The 21,839-nt window shown below is 41.1% G+C and overlaps 1 protein-coding gene across 4 annotated transcripts in view; it reads left to right on the top strand.

Moving 5' to 3' along the window:
• The first annotated feature begins 3,934 nt into the window (after positions 1–3,934).
• Positions 3,935–21,839, top strand: part of SYN1 (synapsin I) — a 58,106-nt gene continuing 40,201 nt past the window's right edge. For 2 of the 4 annotated variants that reach the window (XM_016141810.2, XM_016141812.1), the window contains exons 1-5: positions 3,935–4,440; positions 14,943–15,000; positions 15,097–15,188; positions 16,777–16,933; positions 17,105–17,194. In XM_016141810.2, the coding sequence (XP_015997296.1) occupies positions 4,064–4,440; positions 14,943–15,000; positions 15,097–15,188; positions 16,777–16,933; positions 17,105–17,194 (774 nt within the window). In that variant the 5' untranslated portion in view covers positions 3,935–4,063. The remainder of the gene's footprint in view (positions 4,441–14,942; positions 15,001–15,096; positions 15,189–16,776; positions 16,934–17,104; positions 17,195–21,839) is intronic. The other 2 variants (XM_016141809.2, XM_016141811.1) reach the window with 1 other exon arrangement.

The following is a 21,839-nucleotide window of genomic DNA, read 5'->3' as shown; positions in this document are numbered from 1 at the left end:
CTCCTAAAGCTCTGTAGGTTCCTACACACCAGAGCCTGTCCACCGGCAGTTTGGCATTTTCCATGTCAATCCTGAGGTGAATGGCAGCAGAGACGCGGCTAGGATGGGCGCCCTGCTGCGTGAGCTCCTGCACTCACCCACTCCTAACAGCCCAGCACCAGTGGCGCAATTTGTAGGGACAAATAGCTCCACGAGGGCGGCCCAAGGAGGTGCCTATGAGGTGCTCTAAACTGGGGCAGAGGCAAAGAGAAACTAGAGTCAGCATCTGCTAGAAAGAGCCCAGACACAGATTCCTGTCAGCATTTGTTCCTTCATTCAACACTTATTAATGTCTGCTGTATACTAGAGCTAAGTCGAGGCTGGAGGAGGGCTGGTAGAAGGAGAGGCCATCTGAGGAAGGGAACAGACTCAGAGTAGGTGATACTTTCCTTTGAATATTTATTCAACACTTATCAATGCCCATCGTATATTAGCAATAGTCCTGGACATCATGGGGAATAGAGAAGTAGAGGAGTCAGGGTGGTATGTGTCTTCACAGTGAAGGGAACAAACCCAGACAGGACTGCTCTTAGTGTTTGCTTACTCATTTAGCACTTATAAATTCTGGGCTCCATGTTATGAGACAACACATAAAAATCATAATTATGCTAATAGTTAATAATTAGAGAGTACTTGTTGTGTGCCTGGTAGTGTTTCAAGCCCCCATAGCATGAATTCATTGAATCCACAATAAAATTTTAAGGATCAGTATTAGTATCCCCATTTACCCAGAGAGAAACAAACATGAAAGGTAGTAGGCTAGACATTTCTGAAGCACCATGTCAAGAGCAGAGTTTAGAACTTAGTGCTGTGAATATAGGGGCACCTCTGTGTAGGTGGGTTCAGATGGGAGATAGATATGTGACACCCAGAGTCTGTCAGGGTGCTCACTTCTCTGGGTTGATCTTCCCTTATGTAAAATGGGGCAGTTGATGGGTTAAGATGAAGATAAAGTTGATGAATATTTGGTTATCTTGGGAGGAATAAGCTGAAGTAAGGGGTTCTGGTTGCTACTGCAGAGTACGAGAGAAGTACATGTTTGCAAGAAAGTGGAAGTTTGTGTGCATTATGAGGCATATATTTTTTTGTGTCTGCGTGGTATGCAGATTTATGGATCTGTGCAAGAATTAAAGATGTATTGAGTGTATGTGCAGTGAGTGTGAAGCTACAACAGTGTGTGCACCATAATGTGTGAATTATAAGGGTATTTGTGCATGCATGCACATTAAGGCAACATGGATATGTGTGTGTGTTATAAATGTAGGTACCATATTGATTACAAACATGTCAGGGATGTGGGTTTCAGAGTTGTTGCTCACCAATGTACAACAAAGGAAAGCATTCTTGGAGCCCCACCTGCTGGAGAAGGTGGAGACAGTACAGAGGAATCTTAACCTCTGCCTCAAGGAGTTGAGACACTCTTGGGGAGAATCCTCATTCTTATGAAAAAACAATCTACAAAAAAAATATATTAATTTCTGGAAATTGAGCCACCTGGAGAAAGGGGTGACACTGGGGTCACAAGTACTAGGAACCTGGAAATGAGGCCCCTGTGAAGAGGCAGTCTGGTAACAGATTCCTGAGGAGCCAGAAAGGTCTATAGACCTGCAGCTGCTCCTGTCCCCCAGAGAGGGCACCATGAGTCTGGCACAGTTTGTTTGCTTCAGTTACTGAGAAAAAAATCAGGGAACACATATTTCAAAGTGTTGGGAAATACTTGATTCATGGGGAGTTCCTTATATTAGAAACACTGGGATAAAGAATGCCAGAAAGGGTATCCAGGAGAGAGGGGGAAGGAATGGCCAAAACAAAGGCCTGGGAGTGCAACTGAAGTTGGCTGGGATGGAGGAGGGAGTAGAGGATGCTTTGGAAGTATTTGACTTCACCGTGGGAACCTAGGGAAAGGGGATGGAATCTGAATCCCAAGGAAGGGGACTTCCCGGAGACCTTGGTCAAAGATGATCTGAGAGAGGGAGGAGGGAGAGAGGACATTCCTGACAGAAGTCACAGCACATGCAAAGATAAAAGTTGTGTCTCTCCGACCTCTCCCCCAACCCCTGCCCTTAGAGATGAGTCAGGTGATCATTTTTAGTTTGAAGTCAGGCGCTCTGACTCCAGACCCCACATCATTACTACCTTGTTCAAACAGGCCAATGATTCAATGAATAAAGAATGAACACAGGAATACGTGGATGATTCGCCTGAAAATCCTGCAGGTAAAAGAGACTCCAAATCTAACTACTTGCCATATCTTTTTACACTTCAGTTGGTCCACCATCATCATTCACTATGGTCCACAAGGGTCTGCTCAATCCATTCTCTCCTAACCTCTCTGACACCATCTCCTGCCAAAATTCCCCTCTTTCAATTTGCTCCAGCCACACTGGCACCTCTTTCTGGCACAATCTTAAAAGAAATAAAAATGCATGGATCACAAAATGAATATGACTCTTTGGGAATGAATTGGAATTCTCAAGTTCCTTCATCTATAAAACAGAAATGATATTACCCACCCATAGTATTGTGAGGATTAGAGGAGATAGTACATGTAAACAGCTCAGTTAAACATTGGGTACAATCAGTCAACAAATGATTATTTTTAAATGTATTTGTGCTTTCATTGTACTTGGGATCTTATAGGAGCTGACAGAATGGCTTTCATAGTCCACCTCTGCCCAAACTATAAAGGTCATTTGCTCATATAGCAAATATTATTTGGCACCTCCTGTGTGCATACCCTAGGATGGGTCTGCTTCTGTCTGTGAAAAGTTCTCTGGTGCAAGGGGAGACAGCCATGGGCTGATAATACCAGGATGTTATCGCAGATTTGGGCTGTGTCCAGGGAAGATGGATGAGGGCGTATGAAACAAGCGTGTGTGTAAAGGGGGATAGATGGACACACATCAGAGCTAGATCTTCAGGGAATGTGTCTGTGCGGCTAATCTAGGCTTTTCTGTCATTGTCTACAGGTATATATTTTGTCTGTGTGTGCATATTCATATGAATTCTGCGTTTTGGTGTGGTGCCTGTATATGTATAGGCATATACACCTGCATATATGCATGCATGTCCATGCGTGTTACCCTGGGCTGTGTGTATATAGATACCTAGGTTGGTGTGTGATCTCTGTCTGTACATGCCTCGTGTGTTTCCTTACTTTTGTGTGTACCTATGTGAATCTCCATGTGTGTCATTTCCTGTGCGCCTCCAGCCCCTCAGGGCAAGGGCGTATACCCCACCTAAGTGTCCACCTCAGTCTGTCTGATACTGCCTATGACACCACCAAATATCTCTCTGCCTCGCTGAGCCTGTGTGGACGAGGGAAACTGATCTTCCCGTGGGATACTGCGTGTGACCACCACCCCTCACGGTGACGGGGTTATTTCTCTACTTTTGTGTCTCCGGGTGTGCTTCCATTCCCAGCCCCCACATGCCTTTTGCAGTGAATATCAACACTGGAGAGTATCTGCAGAGGGTCCTGCGTGTGGGTGAGATTGGTTGGGTTTAAAGACCAGGATGAAGCAGGGTGGGGAGCTTTCCTGACCACTCACTTCGACCCTTCGGACAAGCACCCACCCCGCCCCCACTTTCCAAATTGCGCATCCCCAATCAGGGAGGGGGGAGGGGAACAAGATGCGGCGTGGCGCAGGCGCACTGCCTCCTTCAGCACCGCGGACAGCGCCTTCGCCCCCGCCCGCCGGCGCGCGCCACCGCCGCCCCAACACTGAAGGCGCGCTGACGTCACTCGCCTTTCCTCCGCAAACTCCCCTTACCCGTCGCCTTGGTCGCGTCCACCCCGCCGCCAGCCCAGCCAGACTGCACCATGAGGGGCACAAGATAGGGGGGCACGGGCGCGACCATCCGCGCTGCGGCGGCGGCGACTCAGCGAAGCCTCAGTCTGCAGCGGGCAGCGGAAGAGTCGCGTCGTGCCTGAGAGCGCAGCTGTGCTCCTGGGGCCCGCACGGTCCGCCCCCACGGCTCCTGATCAGACTGCTCCTAAGACCCCCTGCCCCGCGCCGCAGCCATGAACTACCTGCGGCGCCGCCTGTCGGACAGCAACTTCATGGCCAATCTGCCAAATGGGTACATGACAGACCTGCAGCGCCCGCAGCCACCCCCACCACCACCTGCTGCCCCCAGTCCCGGAGCCACTCCCGGTCCCGCGACTGCCACTGCTGAGAGGGCTTCCGCGGCTGCCCCCGTGGCCTCTCCGGCCGCCCCTAGCCCGGGGTCCTCGGGGGGTGGTGGCTTCTTCTCGTCGCTGTCCAACGCTGTCAAGCAGACCACTGCGGCTGCGGCCGCCACCTTCAGTGAGCAGGTTGGCGGCGGCTCTGGGGGCGCAGGCCGTGGGGGCGCCGCTGCCAGGGTGCTGCTGGTCATCGACGAGCCCCACACCGACTGGTAAGCCACTGCCCCGAAGTCTTCCCGCGGGTCTGGGTCCCCGGATGGTTCTAGGACGAGCAGTTAGTTATTGAGCACCACTTGTGTGCCAGGTGCCTGACCCCCTCGCCCAAACCCTTTTCCTCTACATTTTTATGCTGGGCGCTTCCTGTGCACCCCACCCTTACCGCCCCCGCCGCAGGCTTCCTTGATCTATATAGGGAGCAGTTATCGGGTGCCTGCTGTGTACCTCCTTTCCTCAAACCTTGGCTTCAATGTATCCTGTGAACATTTGAGAGCCTAATGTGCCCTGCCTTCCCAACCCTCACACCACAGTCCTTGTCCTCTAATGGATCTTGTGAGCATTTATCAAGTATCTGCAGTGTGCCTCAATGGGAGCCCTTCTCCAAAGCCTTTTGCTTGCATGAATTTTGTGAACATTCATTGAGAGCTCAATGTGTCTTATTCCCTTCAACCCTTTCCCTAAGGCCTTCTTTCTAATAGATCTTGTAAGCATGTATCTCTAGAGTGGGCTATGTGATCCACTCCAACCCTCCCATCAAAGACCTTTAAAATAATTAAGTGAACATTAATTGAGTGCCTGCTATGTATCCCACCCTAGCTTCTCACCCAAAATGTCACCTTTAATGGATCCTGTGAGCCTTCATTGAATGCCTTCTGTGTGTCCCAACTCGAGGTCCCCTCTTCAAGGGCCTGTTTCTCCAAAGAATCTGGAAAGAATTTATTAAGAGCTTGATATATGACCCACCCCCAAACCACTTTCTCAAACGAGTTCTGTGAGAATTTTTTAACCTTCTGTGTGAGACTCATCCTCTCCCCAAAATCTTTTTTCTACAATGGATCTAGAAGGCATTTATTGAGTGCCTCCTTTATCCTTCATTCTCAAGCGACTTCAAAGATCTTGCCTTTGGTGGACTCACCTAACACTCATCAATTGCCTACTGTGTGAGCCTTCACTAAAAACTATTTCTTCCAGGGTATTCAGCAAATATTGAATGCCTGCGTTTACCCCATCCCCAAACCCTTTCCCCTTGCCTTTTCCCCCAGTGGCTTCAGTCTGAGTGTATTGAGTACCTTCTGCATGATCCAAACTTAGACTCTCTCCATAAAGGCCTTTGCCTCCAATTAATACAGTAATCAGATATCTAGCATTTGCTGCATGCACTTCCTTTTTCCAAAGATGTTTTCTTTTTAACAACTCCTTGGAGCATTTGTGGAGCACTTGCTATGTGCCTGGTTCTGTGCCTTCTTCACAAAAGCCTTTCCTCTCATGAATGGACGATCAAGCTTACCTAGATCAAGTTTCTGTATCCCCACCCCCTTCCCCAAAAAACTTTTCCTCCAATGGATCCAGAGATTGTATGCCCATCCTTAGTCACCATCCACCCCCCGACCAAAGACCTTTTTTCTTAATGGTTTCAGTGCACATTTATTCCTTGTCTACCAGGTGCTCAATTCTAATTACCTTCCCCCAAAGGACTTTCCCTCCAATGGCTCTTGTGAATATTTATAGAATGCCTTCCTTATGCTCTGTGTTCATTCTTCCTCCTCAAAGTCCTTTTCTTCCAATGGATTCAGTGAGCATGTATGCAGTAGCTGTTGTGTGTAGGGAGTACATGTCCCCTGGGAGAACCTGCACCAATCATAAAGCTTCTCCTCAGAGTCCTTTCCTTTGATAAGCCCAGAGCCCAAGTTATAAGGGTTACCCTTTTTTCACTCCCTTCAGTGTCCCTAGGATTCCTTCTCCCAATCTTAAGTTCATACCTCAAAGGGCCTTCTACTTAAGCCACTAAACACTTATTGATCACCTACTAAGAGCCATCCCAAGTCTGGAAGTTTTGCCCCTGTTTCAAGAGCTCCCTCCCCAGGGTTCTACTTCAGCCTAAATTTATTGAGTACCAGCTCTTTACTGGTTAGATAATCTCTGCCCCCAGGAAACCTTATCCAGCAGCCTTTCTCTCTATTTGGAGCTATTTATTCATTTTATAGATAAATTTCATACTTTTCATGTGTGAGAGTGTGGGACACATTTATTAAGCACTACTATATACTAGGAAAACCCCTCCTTCAATTCTTCTTCCTTCTAATCATAACCACAAGCTAGATTCTCTATACCTTTTCCTCCATTCAATACCACAGTTGTTTAATGAGCACTTATTGTATACTACTAAGAACCCCATATTCAATGCCTGTTCTCCTTCTTCTCTTGTAGCCCTAATTCTCCCCTTCAACAATCTTCATCTTGCCTTCCACATTTCACAATCCTGAAAGCTCATAATGTGCACCTACTGTATTCTGGCTAGGTCCCCTCCCCCATTAGTAGACATCTTCCCAACTACCCCTTTCCCATAATTAATCTGAAGAGCATTTATTAATCTTAGTGTATCCTATTCAAACGACTACATTCCCATCTCTGCACTAGGCTCCTTCAGTCCTTTCTCCACTATTACATAAAACATTTATTGAATATATGCTATGATTCCTTCACCAGCACCCACTCACATAGATGCCATCTTCCTGAATAAATTTGCTCCACTGAAGTCACCAAATTTTCATGAGGCCCTTCTAAATGTTAGTAACCACCCTCCTTTAGACTTCCCTTCTCCACCCAGACCCTCTATGCAGGTTCTTTTCTGCTTTTTTTTAAATTCCATTATACATATATTAATTATCTCCCCAATACTGAAAACACCTTTCCCCTTTTTGTAATCATAACTCCAGTGTTTTCCACTTTTTCTTCTAATTTGTCCAGCAAGCATTTATTGAGAACTTGCTGAATTCAGTGAAAGAGTCTTCTCTTTCCTTCTGCATCGCAGAAGCCTCCCCCATTATCTCAGCAGCTGCTCCCCTCTTTTCTTCCAGTCATTCTAGCAAATATTTATCTATTTATCTTTGCAAATATTTATTTAGTGTCTACTATAAGTGGGGTAGCATGGATACAGGGAGAGAGCCTATGTACACCTGGCTCAGTGTGGTGAACAGAGACCTCTGCATCATCAACCTGCAGACATTCAGAACTATGCAAGTTTTAGGGATCTCAGCTTGGAATAAAAGAGGAATGGTGCAAACTCTAATGGCTTATACACCTTTCCCACCAGACCTCACCACTCTCATTCCTTTCTGGGTCTGGAGTCCTCTGCGATTTAAAGTTTCAAACTCTGAGTTGAGACTCATCTCCCCTTATTTTTCAAATAGTGGGCCATCTATTGGCTTGTGAACAACATTTCATTTTCTTCATGAAGTCCGATGAATGAAACTAGAAAATAACCAAGTATATTGCACATAGTAAGTGGAATTATTATTTAGCAAAACTGTCACTCCAATAAAAAAATATAATCAATAATGTATGCCATATATTATATATGACATATACTATATGAGACATTTATGTATTCAGTATTTAATACATACATATGTGTATGTTTTGCTTTATGAAATGTAGAGGAAATTTTAGACTCTTGCACATAGTAAGGGTAATTATTTACTGAAACTTTCATTCTACTTATATACATATATTTAAATACATTCTACTATACGGTCTAGATACATGTATACATAATATGTAATATACAATATAATGTATGTTATATATTATATAAGACATTATATTTGTTGTATAACATATTGTGTGTGTCTTATACAATATATAATATTATATCTGTTGGATGGGTTTTTATGTAAATATATATATGGTGGGTTATATAAACTATATTTCTTTTTTATTTTTAAATTAAAATTATTGGAGCAATATTGGTTAATAAAATCAAATAGGTTTCAAGTGTACAATTCAATAATATGTCATATATATATTGCATTGTGCATTCACCACCTAAAGTTAAATTTCCTTTATATTTCTTATTATGGCTTCATTTCTGAGCCTTCCCTGGAAACAGATCCTGAGACTCTGAGATTTGCGTACAGATTTCTTAGGGAGAGCTCTGGGGAACACCTGTTGTGGGGGAGGAGTAGGGGAAGCAAGAATTGGCAGAGGGAAAGGTTGATCTTTGATGCAGCCACAACAGAGGCCTCAAGCAATCCTCTGGGGAGCTCTAGAGCTGGGATGATCCCCTAGAGTTCTCCCAATGGAGGTGGGATGGCCAGGCTTTTGAATTCCTGCATTAGTCAGTCATTGACCACAGGCTGCCCCCTGGGAGGAGGAACAATCTTAGGGAAGACAAATTCATGCTGCAGAGGGCAATTCCTTGGGAGGGACAGCACTGTGAACCTTCAGCAGCAACTGTTCCCAGAATCTGGAGAATAAATGTGAAGGCATGCAGAGGGAGGATCTGGGTGGAGCCCACAGCCCACCCCTTGTATTGCTCATGTTCACTTGCTTCTTAGAGTAAGTTTACCCTATCTCAGAACAGCATTTGCAGGACTGTAACTGGCCTTGTTTTCTGGGAGAAACTTGAAAGAGCATTGTTAATGAGATGAACTAGAGCCGCCACTGCCTCAGTTGATAAATGTGACATAAATAAGTAATACGCATTGTCTCCTTATACTTTACATTGTAGATTCCTCTCACCCTCAGCTAGTACCTTTCTTGGTCTTGGAGGCTTACTTAGTACATGATTCATCCCCTCATGCTTGAGAGATCCCTGAGCCCTTGGTCCCTATGCTCTCCTCAGACTGTGATTGCTGTACTTGTCCATTTGCAGTCAGAGGTGAGCTAGGAGTACCAACAGATGCCCAAGCACATCACCTGGGTGCTGCCATGCTTTCATTGTGTGACAGCAGCTTTGCCTCCTCTTGTCATGTCTCCCTGCCAAGACAGTGACTCCTCTTCATATCTGCTGGCATGCAAAACCTGAAGTGTCCAGGTAGGAGTCAAAGCTTAGAATATGATGGGATTCTTGCTGTGTCCCCTGGTAGCAGTGTTCCCCCTTGGAGAACCAGGACTTCTAACCTTGCAGATGCCTGAGGAAACAGAAAGCACACATTCCAAAAGTGGATCACTGGGATTGATGGTAAGCTGGGTCACTCCTTTCATCTCTGGGTTCCCAGACCCATGTATTCTACCAATCAGAAACACAGCACAAATGATGGACATTGATTTAGGGTGTACTCTGGGTTTTGAAGAATGGTGCCCAATTCTTGCACACTATTACTTCCAAGCTGGGGTCTTCGCTGTAGTTACAAGGAGTTGTTACATCACTCTATCAGGCCAGCAGTTTTTAGGTGGTATAGTATATAATGTCATCAATTTATTCCATGGTCATGGGCCCACCGTTGCACCTCCTTTGCTATTTAAAGCAATGTTATGTAGGATCCCATGCTGGCAGAACAAACACTGTGTAACCCATTGGACAGTGATTCTGGCTAAGGTCCTGTGGTCAGAAAAGGCAAATCCATATATAGAATGTTCCAGTCAAAATTAATAATTACTCCTTCCAGGGTAGAAGAGGCTCAATGTAGTCAGCTTGCCACAAAGTGGCTGGTTGGTCTTCTTGAGGGATAGTGCCATGTCAGAGAGTCAATACTGGTCTCTGTTGCTGACAGATTGGACATTCAGAAATAATGCTGTAGGCTCCACATATAGCCTCCATCTGTTACTCTTGCTGCTTCATACATGTGCCCATCTGCCAGCACTGGGGTGACTGATTCAAGAGGCTGGCTGACATCATCTGGCTGACTCATTCTGTCTACCTGGCTGCTTCATGCCACTTTCATGGTAAATGCTGTCTGGTGGGTGTTAACATACAATACAAAGATCTTTGCTCTTCACTTCACTTCTTCTCCATTCCCATATGTCCACCCACATTTTCATGTCCCAGACCTCCTTGTTCCAGTCTTCCAATATTTTTTTTCAAGGCCTCTGACTAATCAGCCAAGGCATTGGCCACTGCATTTTAGTGAATATATATTCTAATTTTGGACCACTTATCTTTCCCCACAAAGTAAGTGACCAGGTGTACAACCTAAAGCTTTGCTCACTGGGAGCTCCGCTACTGTTTTCAAGGCTACTCCAAGCAGGGCTATAGTGCAGCCCCTGTCTGTTTTTTATTTCCACCCACATACCAAGCCAATCCATTTGTAAATCATGCTTAGGCTTTTTCCTCCTTTATCTGCTAGTTGTAAGGAGTCCCCTTAGTGAGCTGATGGAGGCACTAGCACAACAGTATGGATGATATGGGCCTCTGGGTTACCTGCTCAGGCAGCTTGGTTTGTCCTACTTAGATTCAATCTTGTCTGACACTATTACTTGGCAGGGCTGGTAAGACCTAGCTTATAATAGGCACTTCTAGATGCATAGTCACTTGGTATTCCATGATCAAACATTCTGTCTCTATCAGGGCCCAGTACTGCACTGAGATTTTTTTCTCAAAAGGCGTGCAAATTCTCTGCTGCAGATGTCATAGCCTTGCTCAAGAACCCCAGGGGTCTCCCACTTGAGCTTCTCATAAGCTCCACACTACATATTTTCCCACTATCGACGCCTCTAGTATCATAGAATCTGCCAGATCATATAGCCTGAGTGACAGGACTGCTTGCATTTCAGACTGGACCTGCTGCAGACCCCTTTTCTGCTCTGGCCCCCACTCAGGGCTGGCAGCCTTAAGTATCACCTGGAATGTGGATCACAATAATATTTCCAGGTATGGCATATGCTGCCTTCAGAACCTGAAGAGGTCTATCAGGTGTTGTACTTTTTCCTCATGGTGGGATGTGTGAGATGCAATGCTTTGTCCTTTTATTTGGAGGGGCCATTCTAGCATGCCTTGGACCACCGAATTCTTAAAAGTTTTACTAATGCGATGGGCCCCTGAGTCTTTGTAGGGTTTATCTCTCACCCTCTGGAGTGCATGTGTCTTATTAAGGCAATGTACAAACCATCTCTTGCTCATCTTGCCCAATAAATATGATGTAATCAATATTGTAGTCCAATGTGGTTTTCTGTGGAATGCCCAGATGGCCCAGGTCCCTTTGGACTATATGATGACACAGGGTGAGAAAGATAACAGCCCTATGACAAGACCATCAGTGAATTCTGTTGTCAGTCTCATGTGAGTGTAAAATGTTTCTGATCCTCTCTCCTGATCAGAATGGGAAAAAATGCATTCACTAAATCAGTGACCACCTGCTGTGCCTGAGGTCTTCTTAATCTCTTCTAGCAATGATAGCATGTCTAGTACAGCAGTTTCAATCAGGACTAGTACTTGGTTGAGCTTTCAGTAGTCTACAAACCTTCTCCAGGATCCACCCAACCTCCTCAGGGGCCAAATTGATTAATTCATTGGAGCTGTGATGGGACAAACACCCCTGCATCCTCTAGATCTTTCGGAATGGCACCAAGTTCCACCATCACCCCTAAAATAGACACAATATTGTCTTTGATTTTCTGTTTTGATTGGAGGATTGGACTTTCCTACTACAATAGCTCTTAACCCACAGGCCAAGTAATCCATGTAGAAGTCTGACAACTACAGATATATCTATTACAATTATGCATTTGTGAACTGGGTTGGTGACCGCTGGATGGGCCTGTGGTCCTAATGGAACCCACTGTGAGCAGGATCTGGACCAGGGCTCCATTTGTTACCACTACTGTGCTTCTCCACATAGCTGGTGCCACTCTCACCAGCATATTCTTTATTGATTTTGTAACAGGCTCTCCCATAGAACATAGTCAACTGGTGGGTTTTTCAGACTTAAGTAGAATACCTATTCTAACACGTTTGCTTTTCTGAGCCCTTTGATCCTTTCCTCCACAATCTGCCATGCAAGTTCTGGCATTTCTGTTATACTTGGTGTGAGCCATTGTTTTCTCCAAGTTTTCACAAGTCATCAGCAACAACTTCTGGAGTCCTTGCCAGGGTTTTAAGTTCTGTGTCCTGGGAGAGTGCTCCAACTTCATGTTCTACCCCCCTGATCTATCGTCCTCAGGATCCAGCCCCATGCATACTTTTCCAGCTCCTGTCAATACACAGTAGCCAAATTTTTTAGTTTTTGTATTTTATTCCTTTCCTTCCTTTACGAGCTTAGAAGTTTTCCAATCAGGTTGTGCTAGGATTTGACCCTGGTTATTGATCTGGTTGCTGAGAGGGGAAAGAGGGTATATTCTGAAGGGGGCAAGCATTGTTTTATAAGACACCTACTTCATTCAAGACCTCTGCATTATCCTCAAAGAGGAATGGGCTACTTCTTCAGGTAAATCTATAAGTTCGAGGTGTTACATGAATCTTCCCAAATATCCCCATCCCAAGTCTTATGACCCTACCCCTGTCCTATTAGGATTCTGCACATGACATAGAAGATGTCCTAGGCCTGAGTATTCAACCTTCTCTGAAGTTCTACTACACTTAAAATTAAGCCTTAAGCCTGTTCCTTCCCTCTGGTTGCAGAAGCTTGGGGTTTCCTTAAATACAGCCAAAGGAGGTCCTCTTGCTTTGAGTCAGTATTGTTTACCCTGAACACATCAGATCTTTCTTCAGCTAATCAATGGTGTTTAGTGAATAGTCATCCAAGTCTAGTTACCATTTCCTTCACACCTTTCAAGTACCATAAATATTCCACCAACTAGTGCATTACCTTCACCAATATCTTGTTACAGTCCACCATTAGTAAAAATTACTGCTGCTCAAAAACTACAGGGACTTACACTGTAATTTTCCTACTCAGGAGAATAAATTTCACATTGCTTCTCTTCCCACTATGGACACCTCAGGTATCATGGTATCTGTCAGATCATATAGTTCAAGTAGCATTCTGCTTGTATCACAGTCCAGGCCTACTGCAGAGTGTCTTGTATTGCTACAGCACATCGGGAGCTATCTGTGTTATACCCCCCACAAATGATGTTTCCTCATTGTCTACCGGGTGACTCACCTCCAGAATGGCATTAGAGTCTTCTTTGTAGTTTGACTTCTCTGGCCTGGTTTTAGGATGGGTTATTTGAAAACAGGTTTTGAAGCAGAGAGTTGCATGTAGGAGGTTTACTGGGGAGTGCCTTTGGGATTAACACCTGTAAGGAGGGCAGGGTTGGGCAGAGGGAGAAGCTGGTCTACAACGTGGACCTCAGAGGCATCAGCTGTCCTCGAGGGAGCTCTTGGGCTGGGTTGGTCCTTCAGAATCAAGCCTATATTGAGGCAAAGAGGCTGGCATTTGTACTCATTCAGACCAGATATAAGCCGTGGGTTGCCCAAAGTAGGTGTAACCTTGACCAAAGCAGTTCTCTGTGACAGAAGACAGTTCCCAGTGGGATACGGCTGTGAGCTGTCAACAACTGATACTCAGGGTGCATTGGCTCTGAAGAGATCTGAGCAGAGCACCACAGTACCCATTACACTTATGGTCAAAAAAGTTTGAAAAAATAGGGATTTCGTCCACACTCATCTTCATTTTATAAATGAAAAATGCACAGATCTAAGAAAGATTCTCTTTCAACACTTGTGAAGGATCAGTGTCAGTAGTGGAGCGTGTGTGTGTGTGTGTGTGTGTGTGTGTGTGTGTGTGTGTGTGAGAAAGGGAGGGAGGGAGAGAGAGAGACAGAGAGAGAGAGACAGACAGACAGACAGACAGGCAGATCGAGAGGAAGAGAGAAGGAAATAACTGTGCTTGGGGTCTTTGGGTATGTCAGTCAAGTCACTAGGGCCCCTTTGTGCCATGTCTTTGTGTCAGAGACCCTGATTGTGTGCATGAAAGTGACCCCAGAAGTGGCTTCTACCCTTATCCCCCTTCTATGAGAAAACTGATTGGTGATGAGCTTCTGTCTGTGGAGAAACCTGTCAGGTAGAAACCCTGGGCCTGGGAGAAGAGGCCACTGGAAACCTAGCCTAGCTGAGGATGGGCCCAGAGACAGTGACATAGCAGTTCATGATATGCCTACTGCTGCTCCTACCCCTCTCCTTCCTATGGCTTCCCCTCATCCTCAGCTGCATTCCTCCCCACCCATATCATTGCTGGCTCCAGCTTATATAGAACCGCCACCAGCCTGCACCCCTCAATCTACTCCTTTTCTGTATCCATAGCCACCCATGGCTATTTGGTCCCCTCATGGCACACAACCACATATGGCAAATGTGCTCTTCCTTGGGAAAGGGCCAGAGAGCAGAGAGATGCGTCAGGCCAAATAAGCACTGAGACATACCCAGGCACACTTCAGATATATGTATTTTCTAAGGTTCTTTGCCATTTACAACCCCCCATGCAATTTCAAAGTATGTTACAGTTTACAAAGTATCCCTCATTTTCTGAAGCTTTCCAAAAACATTACAATAGCAGTGTAATGAGCAGAGCATACTTTGGAAAATGCCTGATTTCTGAGGGTTGAGGACTTATTTTAAAGTTTTCAATGGTCTTTGACACACAACTCCATGAGGATTACTTTTTTTCTTTATTGTTCACAAAACATTGTTTGAGTTTTTCAAAATATTTCAACAATTATAAATCACTTTATGGTTTCTCTAGTGGCACTGCAGGGGCAAAGAAGTCAAAAGACTGGCCTGAGTTCTGTCTTCCTGAGTTTTGTACATTGATGGATGTGCTCTGCTTTTCTTTTCCAGGGCAAAATACTTTAAAGGGAAAAAGATCCATGGAGAAATTGACATCAAAGTAGAACAGGTTAGTTGGGGCAGATGGACCTATCAATTGTTCAGATTGTAAACTGAGTTTATTATTGTGTAATGTGAGTGAATCATTGATTTTTTCCCTTTCCAGGCTGAATTCTCTGATCTCAACCTTGTGGCTCATGCCAATGGTGGATTTTCTGTGGACATGGAAGTTCTTCGGAATGGGGTGAAGGTTGTGCGGTGAGTATAAAAAGGATATTTGGGTTTTATGGGAAAGGCATAAGGACTCCTTTAGAGCTGAGAGTGTACCCACATTCCCACCCATCCTGTGAGCACAAATTTAGGCATCTCACAATAGCCAAGATATGGAAACAACCTACGTGTCCATTGACAGATGAATAAAGATATGGATATATATTATATTATATTATATTATATTATATTATATTATATTAATCATATCATATCATATCATATTATATTATTCAGCCATAAGAAAGAAGGAAATCCTGCTATTTGTGACAACATGGATGGACCTTGAGGACATTATGCCAATTCAGATAAATCAGACAGAGAAAGACAAATACTGCATGATCTCACTTATATATGAAATCTAAAAAAGCCAAACTCATGAAAATAGAGAGTAGAATGTTAGTTTCCAGGGGCTGGAGGGGTAGCGGGAGATTAGGAGAAATGTCGTTTAAAGGCAAAAGCTTGCAACTGGTAGATTAATAATCCTGGAGATCCAATGCATAGTATAATGAATATAGATAGCAATATTGTATCATTACCATCAAACTTGCTGAGACTAGATCTCAATTATTCCTGATGCAAAACAGAAATGATAATTATGTGATATAGTAGGCGATGCTAACTAATGCTACAATTACAATCACATTATAATATATAAATGTATCAAATCAACATATCACACACCTTAAACTTATGCAATGTTATCTGTAAAAGATTTTAATTAAAAAAAAAACTTTGGTACAGAATGTGAGAGATAGCTTATCTTCTGAAGAATATCCAAGGACCCCAGCAGACTACAAGCTAAACTTTTCAGCTATTAATTCAACAAACATTTCTTGAGCATCTACTGTATACCGAGTGCTGCTCTCAGCATTTTACATTCGACAAACATTTCTTGAGCACCTATTGGGCACCAGGAGCTGTCCTACATGCTGAGGATCTGGCAATGAACAAAACAGGCTCCCCAAAAGACCAAAACACTCACAAACCCTCTGTCTTCATGAAGGTTACATTCTACCATGGGATATACACAATAAACAAATAAAATGCAAAAGTGCTAAGGAAAAATATGTAGCAACAAAGGGATGTAGGGATTGTTGGCTGGTGGAGGGGTCTGAAATTTTGGATAGAGTAGACCTGTAGTATGAGACATTGAGGAAAGACTTGAAGAAGGTAAAAGATAACTACATGTAGATATCTAGGGAGAAAATGTTTCAAGCAGAGGGAACAGACTGTGTAGAGGCCCTGAGGCTATAATTTATTCTGGGCAGCATCTTTTGAGGACAGCTAGTAATCTGAGAGACTGTGACTCAGCTCTGTCAGAGTTGAGTAGGTAAGCTGCAAGCTGACCTTGATGAAGAGAGGAACAGGTCGGAAAGGCTTAAGGGAGTCACCAGATGGAGAAAGAGTAGAAAGGGTGCTTGTGGGGGAGGAAACATGCTTGTGCATGTGTGCTGAGGTGAGAAGCCACTTTGCAATTTCTAAGGGCTCTAGAGATTTAGAAACTTGGGCTTTGTTCTAAGGGTGGTGGGAAGCTTCTGGAGGGACCCTCAACACTCCTACCCCTGCACCCCAGGTCTCTGAAGCCGGACTTTGTGCTGATTCGTCAGCATGCCTTCAGCATGGCACGGAATGGAGATTACCGCAGTTTGGTCATTGGGCTGCAGTATGCCGGAATTCCCAGCGTTAACTCTTTACATTCTGTCTACAACTTTTGTGACAAGCCCTGGGTGGTAAGTGACAGGAAGTGTGCTATTGGCAGAGGAAATATGTCATGCATGCATGTAGGAGCTCGAAATCACTGTGGTTTGGGAGAACTGAGGAAGTTTGGAAGCTTGGAGTCCTAGCTTGGAGACTCCATACAAGTGAAGGACTTGCTGACCTGTCTCTTCTGGCTCTCATAGTTTGCCCAGATGGTTCGATTGCACAAGAAACTGGGAACGGAAGAATTCCCTCTAATCGATCAGACCTTCTACCCCAATCACAAAGAAATGGTGAGTCTGGGGGAAGTAGAGTGGGCAGAAGGGAAAAGTGTTGTGCTTAATGCAATGGTATTGCCAATGAATGTGTTGTTACCAATGGTACACTATCAGAGAATACAGCCCGCCTGTGCTTGTGGAGGGTGAAGTTGCTTCAGGAAGGTTTTATTAATACTGTGAATTTACCTATGTGGTTACAAGTGTGATTTAAATTATGGATACTGTTGCATATAGTATCTATTCCCACTCATATTAAAAATTGACCTCTAATGTAAATTAACAGAATTATGATAATAAGATTATATTATATATAGAAATCAAATTACTGTTACTAACATTATCAAATATTCCTCTTGATAGAAAGCTTACCAGTGTTTCAATTTAGGATTGGGAATAAAAATAATCAGTAGCAATGTTATAAATTAAATTACTTCCAAAAGTAATTTAATTGTTGGTTATTATTATCATAAAATATAATCACTAGTATTACAAATTATCACCAATACTGCAAATTGTTGTTACTAATGTAAATTATGAGTACCAATGTTATGAATTAAATTATAGTTTCTAATAGAAATGAAATAATCATTACTATTGTCGTCAAATATTATAACTATTATTATAAATGATTATAAACAGAAAAAATTATGCTCTAATATAAATTATAAGTCCTTGATTTGAATTATACTTAATAATAGAATTTGCGTTATCATTACTAATATCATCGAATATTATAACTAACATTACAATTTATTACCAGTATTCATAATTAAGATTATCATTATAAGTGATTAGAAACTATGTTGTGAATTAAGTTGTAATTACTAAAAGAAAGTAAACTGTTAGTAAAATATTATAAAATATTGTTACAAATTATTGTCAATGTTACAAATTAAGATCATTAATATAAATTATGAGTAGAGTAACTATGTTTTGAATTGTTTTGTAGTTACTAATAGAAATCATTATTAATATGGTTAACATTCCAATTGTTATTATAGGTAATTACTAATATTAAAGTTATGATTACTAATATAAATTATGAATTATAATTTGATTCAGTTATGAATCAAATTTTACTTACAAATAGAAATTGAATCACCATTACTAATGCCATCAAATTTTGCAACTGATTTTTAAAAAATTTAACAATGTTGCAAATTATGTTTATTTCTATAAATAATCATCAGTTTTATTAATTAAATTATAATTAAATATTAATATTGACCCAACATTACCAACTTGATTAAATAACATTAGTACTAATATGAAAAATACAAACGATGGTCACTGATATAAATTCACAGTGTTATGAATTATGTTTGCTTACAGATGAAGGTCAAATCATTAGTTCTTAGAAAATCCAATTTGTTTATCATTATTATTATTACACATTCTTTGAGAGACAGTAGGGCTGACTGTGATTACGATGTGGACTCCGTAGCCAGAATTTCTGTATTGGGATCCTAGCTCCACAACTTATTAATATAGGAAACATCATTTAAATACTTTGTGGCTCAGTTTACCCATATGCAAAATGTGGGTAATAATAATTCCTGCCTCATAGAGTCCATGTGAGAATTAAATTATTTAATGAACAAATGTGATTAGAATAGTGCATCTAGAATATATTAATTGCTATATAACTATATAATTAACCTAAGTGTCAACAAAGTTTCCTGCTATTCCTAGCTTGTTGAATGTTTTTATCATGAAAGGATGTTGGGCTTTGTTAAATGCTTTTTCTATGTTTATTGATATGCTCATGTGGGTTTTGTCCTTCATTCCATGAATATGTTATATTATATTAATTGATTTTCATGCAAGTTGAGACACACTTGCATTCCTGAGTCAAATCCCACTTGGTCCGATGTATAATCTTTTTAATATGTTGTGGGATTCACTTTGTTAGTATTTTGTTGAGAATTATGGCATCTATAATCATAAGGGATATTGGTCTGTAGTTTTCTTACAATTCTGTTTGGTTTTGATATCAGGGTAATAGTAGCCTCATAGAATGAGATGGGAAGTGTTGCCTTGTCTTCCATTTTTGGAAAAAGTTTGTGAAAGATGGGTGTTAATTCTTTTTAAATGTTTGTTAGAATTCACCAGTGAAGACATCCGGTCCTGGGCCTTTCTTTGTAGGAAGTTCTTTATTATTATTACTAATTCAATCTCTTCATTTATTATAAGTCTATTCAGTTTCTGTCTCTTTTCGAGTCAGTTTTGGTAGTTTGTGTCTTTCTAGGAATTTGTCCATTTCATCTAGGTTTTCTAATTCATTGGCATACAATTGTTCATAGTACTGTCTTATAATTTTTTTTTTATTTCTGTAAGGTTAGTAATGTCCCCTCTTTCATTTGTGATTTTAATAATGGATTTTCTCTCTTTTTTTCTTAATCTAAAGGTTTTTCAATTTTGTTTGTCTTTTCAAAAGCCAATTTTTAGTTTTATTAATTTTCTCTATTGTTTTTCTATTTTCTATTTCATCTGTTTCCACCCTAATCTTTATTACTTCTTTCCTCCTTCTTGTTCTGGACTTAGTTTGCTCTTATTCTTCTAATTTTTTAAGATGGAAGATTAAGTTATTGATTTGATATCTCTATTCAAATATTCACATTTACAACTAGAAATTTACCTATAAATACCACTTTATCTGGATCTCTTAAGTTTTTGTATGTTGTGTTTTCTTTTTCATTCATCTCAAAGTATCTTCTAATTTCACTGATGATTTCTTCTTTGACCCATTGGTTATTTAGGAGCATGCTGTTTACTTTCCACATTTCCTTCCGTGGAAAGTAAATTTACTTTCCAAATTTCCTTCTGTTTTTAGTTTCTAATTTCATTCAATTGCAGTCAGAGAACATACATTGTATGATTTCAGTCCTTTTACATTTATATAAATTTATTTTGTGGCTTAACATGTAATCTTTTCTGGAGATTATTCCACGTGCATTTGGGGAGAATGTGTATTCTGCTATTGTAGGGTGGAGTGTTCCATAGATATCTGTTAGGTTTAGTTGATGTATAGTATTGTTCAAGTTTTTCATTCTTTGTTGATCCTTTGTCTAGTTGTTTTGCCCATTATTTAAAGTGAGGTATTGAAGTCTCCAACCATTATGGTTGAATTGTTTATTTCTCCCTTCAATTCCGCCTGTTTTTGTTTCTTGTATTTTAGGGCTTTGTTGTTAGGTGCATATGTGTTTATCATTTGTATATCTTCTCGCTAGATTAACACTTCTATCAGTATAAATTGGCCTTCTTTATTTCTAGTAACATATTCTATTTAAAAATATATTTATATGATGTTAGTATAGCCTTTCTGGCTCTCTTTTGGTTACTTTTTGTTTGGTAAATCTTTTTTTTCATCCATTTATTTTCAACGTATCTGTGTCTTTGAATTTAAAGTGTGTCTCTTGTAGATATCATATAATTGGGTCATATTTTTCATCCATTCTGCCTATTTCTTCCTTTTAATTGGAGTGTCTAATTCATTTACACTTAATGTAATTAGTACTAAGGTAGAATTTATGTTTTGTAATTTGCTATTTGTTTTCTCTATTTCTTATGTCTTTTCTTCTCTGTATTCCTCCATTAATGTATACTTTTGTGTTAAGTAGGTATTTTCTAATGTGCCATTTTAATTCTCTTGTTTCCTTTCCATGTTTTTTATTTAAATATATATTCTTAGTAGTTTCCCTAGAGATTACAATCAACATATTAATTTGTTACACTCTTATTTGTATAGCTTTATTTCCTCACCCCTCCTTCGTTCTATTATTGTCATACAAATTTCATCTTTACATATTGTGTACCTATGAACATAGACTTATAATTATTGCTTGATGCATTCATAGTTTCCATTATATTTACCTCAGTGGTTACCTTTACAGGTGTTCTTTATTTCTTCATATGTACTTGAGTTATCGTCCGGTGTCATTTCATTTAAGCCTGAAGAATTCTCTTAGTATTTCTTGTAGAAATGTGATAGTGATGAATTATCTCAGTTTTTGTTTATCTGTGAATGTCTTAATTTCTCCTTCATTTTTGAAATATAGTTTTAAATGATATAGAATTTTTAGTTGACATTCTCTTTCTTTTAGCACTTTGAATATGTCCCGCAGCTTTCTGGCCTCCAAGGTTTCTAACAAGAAATCAGCTATTAATCTTACTGTGGATCCCTTGAATATGATGAGTCACTTCTCTCTTACTACTTTAAATATTTTCTCTTTGTCTTTATCTTTTATAACTTTATTTATGGTGCGTCTAAAAGTAGATCTCTAAGAGTTGATCCTACTTGAAGTTCAGTGAGCTACTTAGATGTGTAGATAAATATTTTTCATCTAATTTGGAAAGTTTTAAACCATTATTCCATCAAGTTTCCTTTATTGAACATTTCTCTCTCTCCTTTGAGGACTCCTATTATGTGTGTATTACTATGTATAATAGAGTTCCACAGGCATCTGAGTCTCTTCATTTTTTTTCTATTCCTTGGATTGCTTAATCTCGGTTGACCTATCTAAAAATTAACTGATTCTTCATTCCTCCAGCTCAAATCTAGTGATGAGCCTCACTAGTAATTTTTTAATTTCATTGACTGTATTTTTCTTTTCTTTCTTAAATTAAGTTTATTGGGGTAACATTGATTTTTAATACAATT

This window comes from Rousettus aegyptiacus, unplaced genomic scaffold (genome assembly GCF_014176215.1).
Source record: "Rousettus aegyptiacus isolate mRouAeg1 unplaced genomic scaffold, mRouAeg1.p scaffold_m13_p_9, whole genome shotgun sequence".
Lineage (NCBI taxonomy): Eukaryota > Metazoa > Chordata > Mammalia > Chiroptera > Pteropodidae > Rousettus > Rousettus aegyptiacus.
This window is presented reverse-complemented; position numbering and strand designations above follow the sequence as displayed.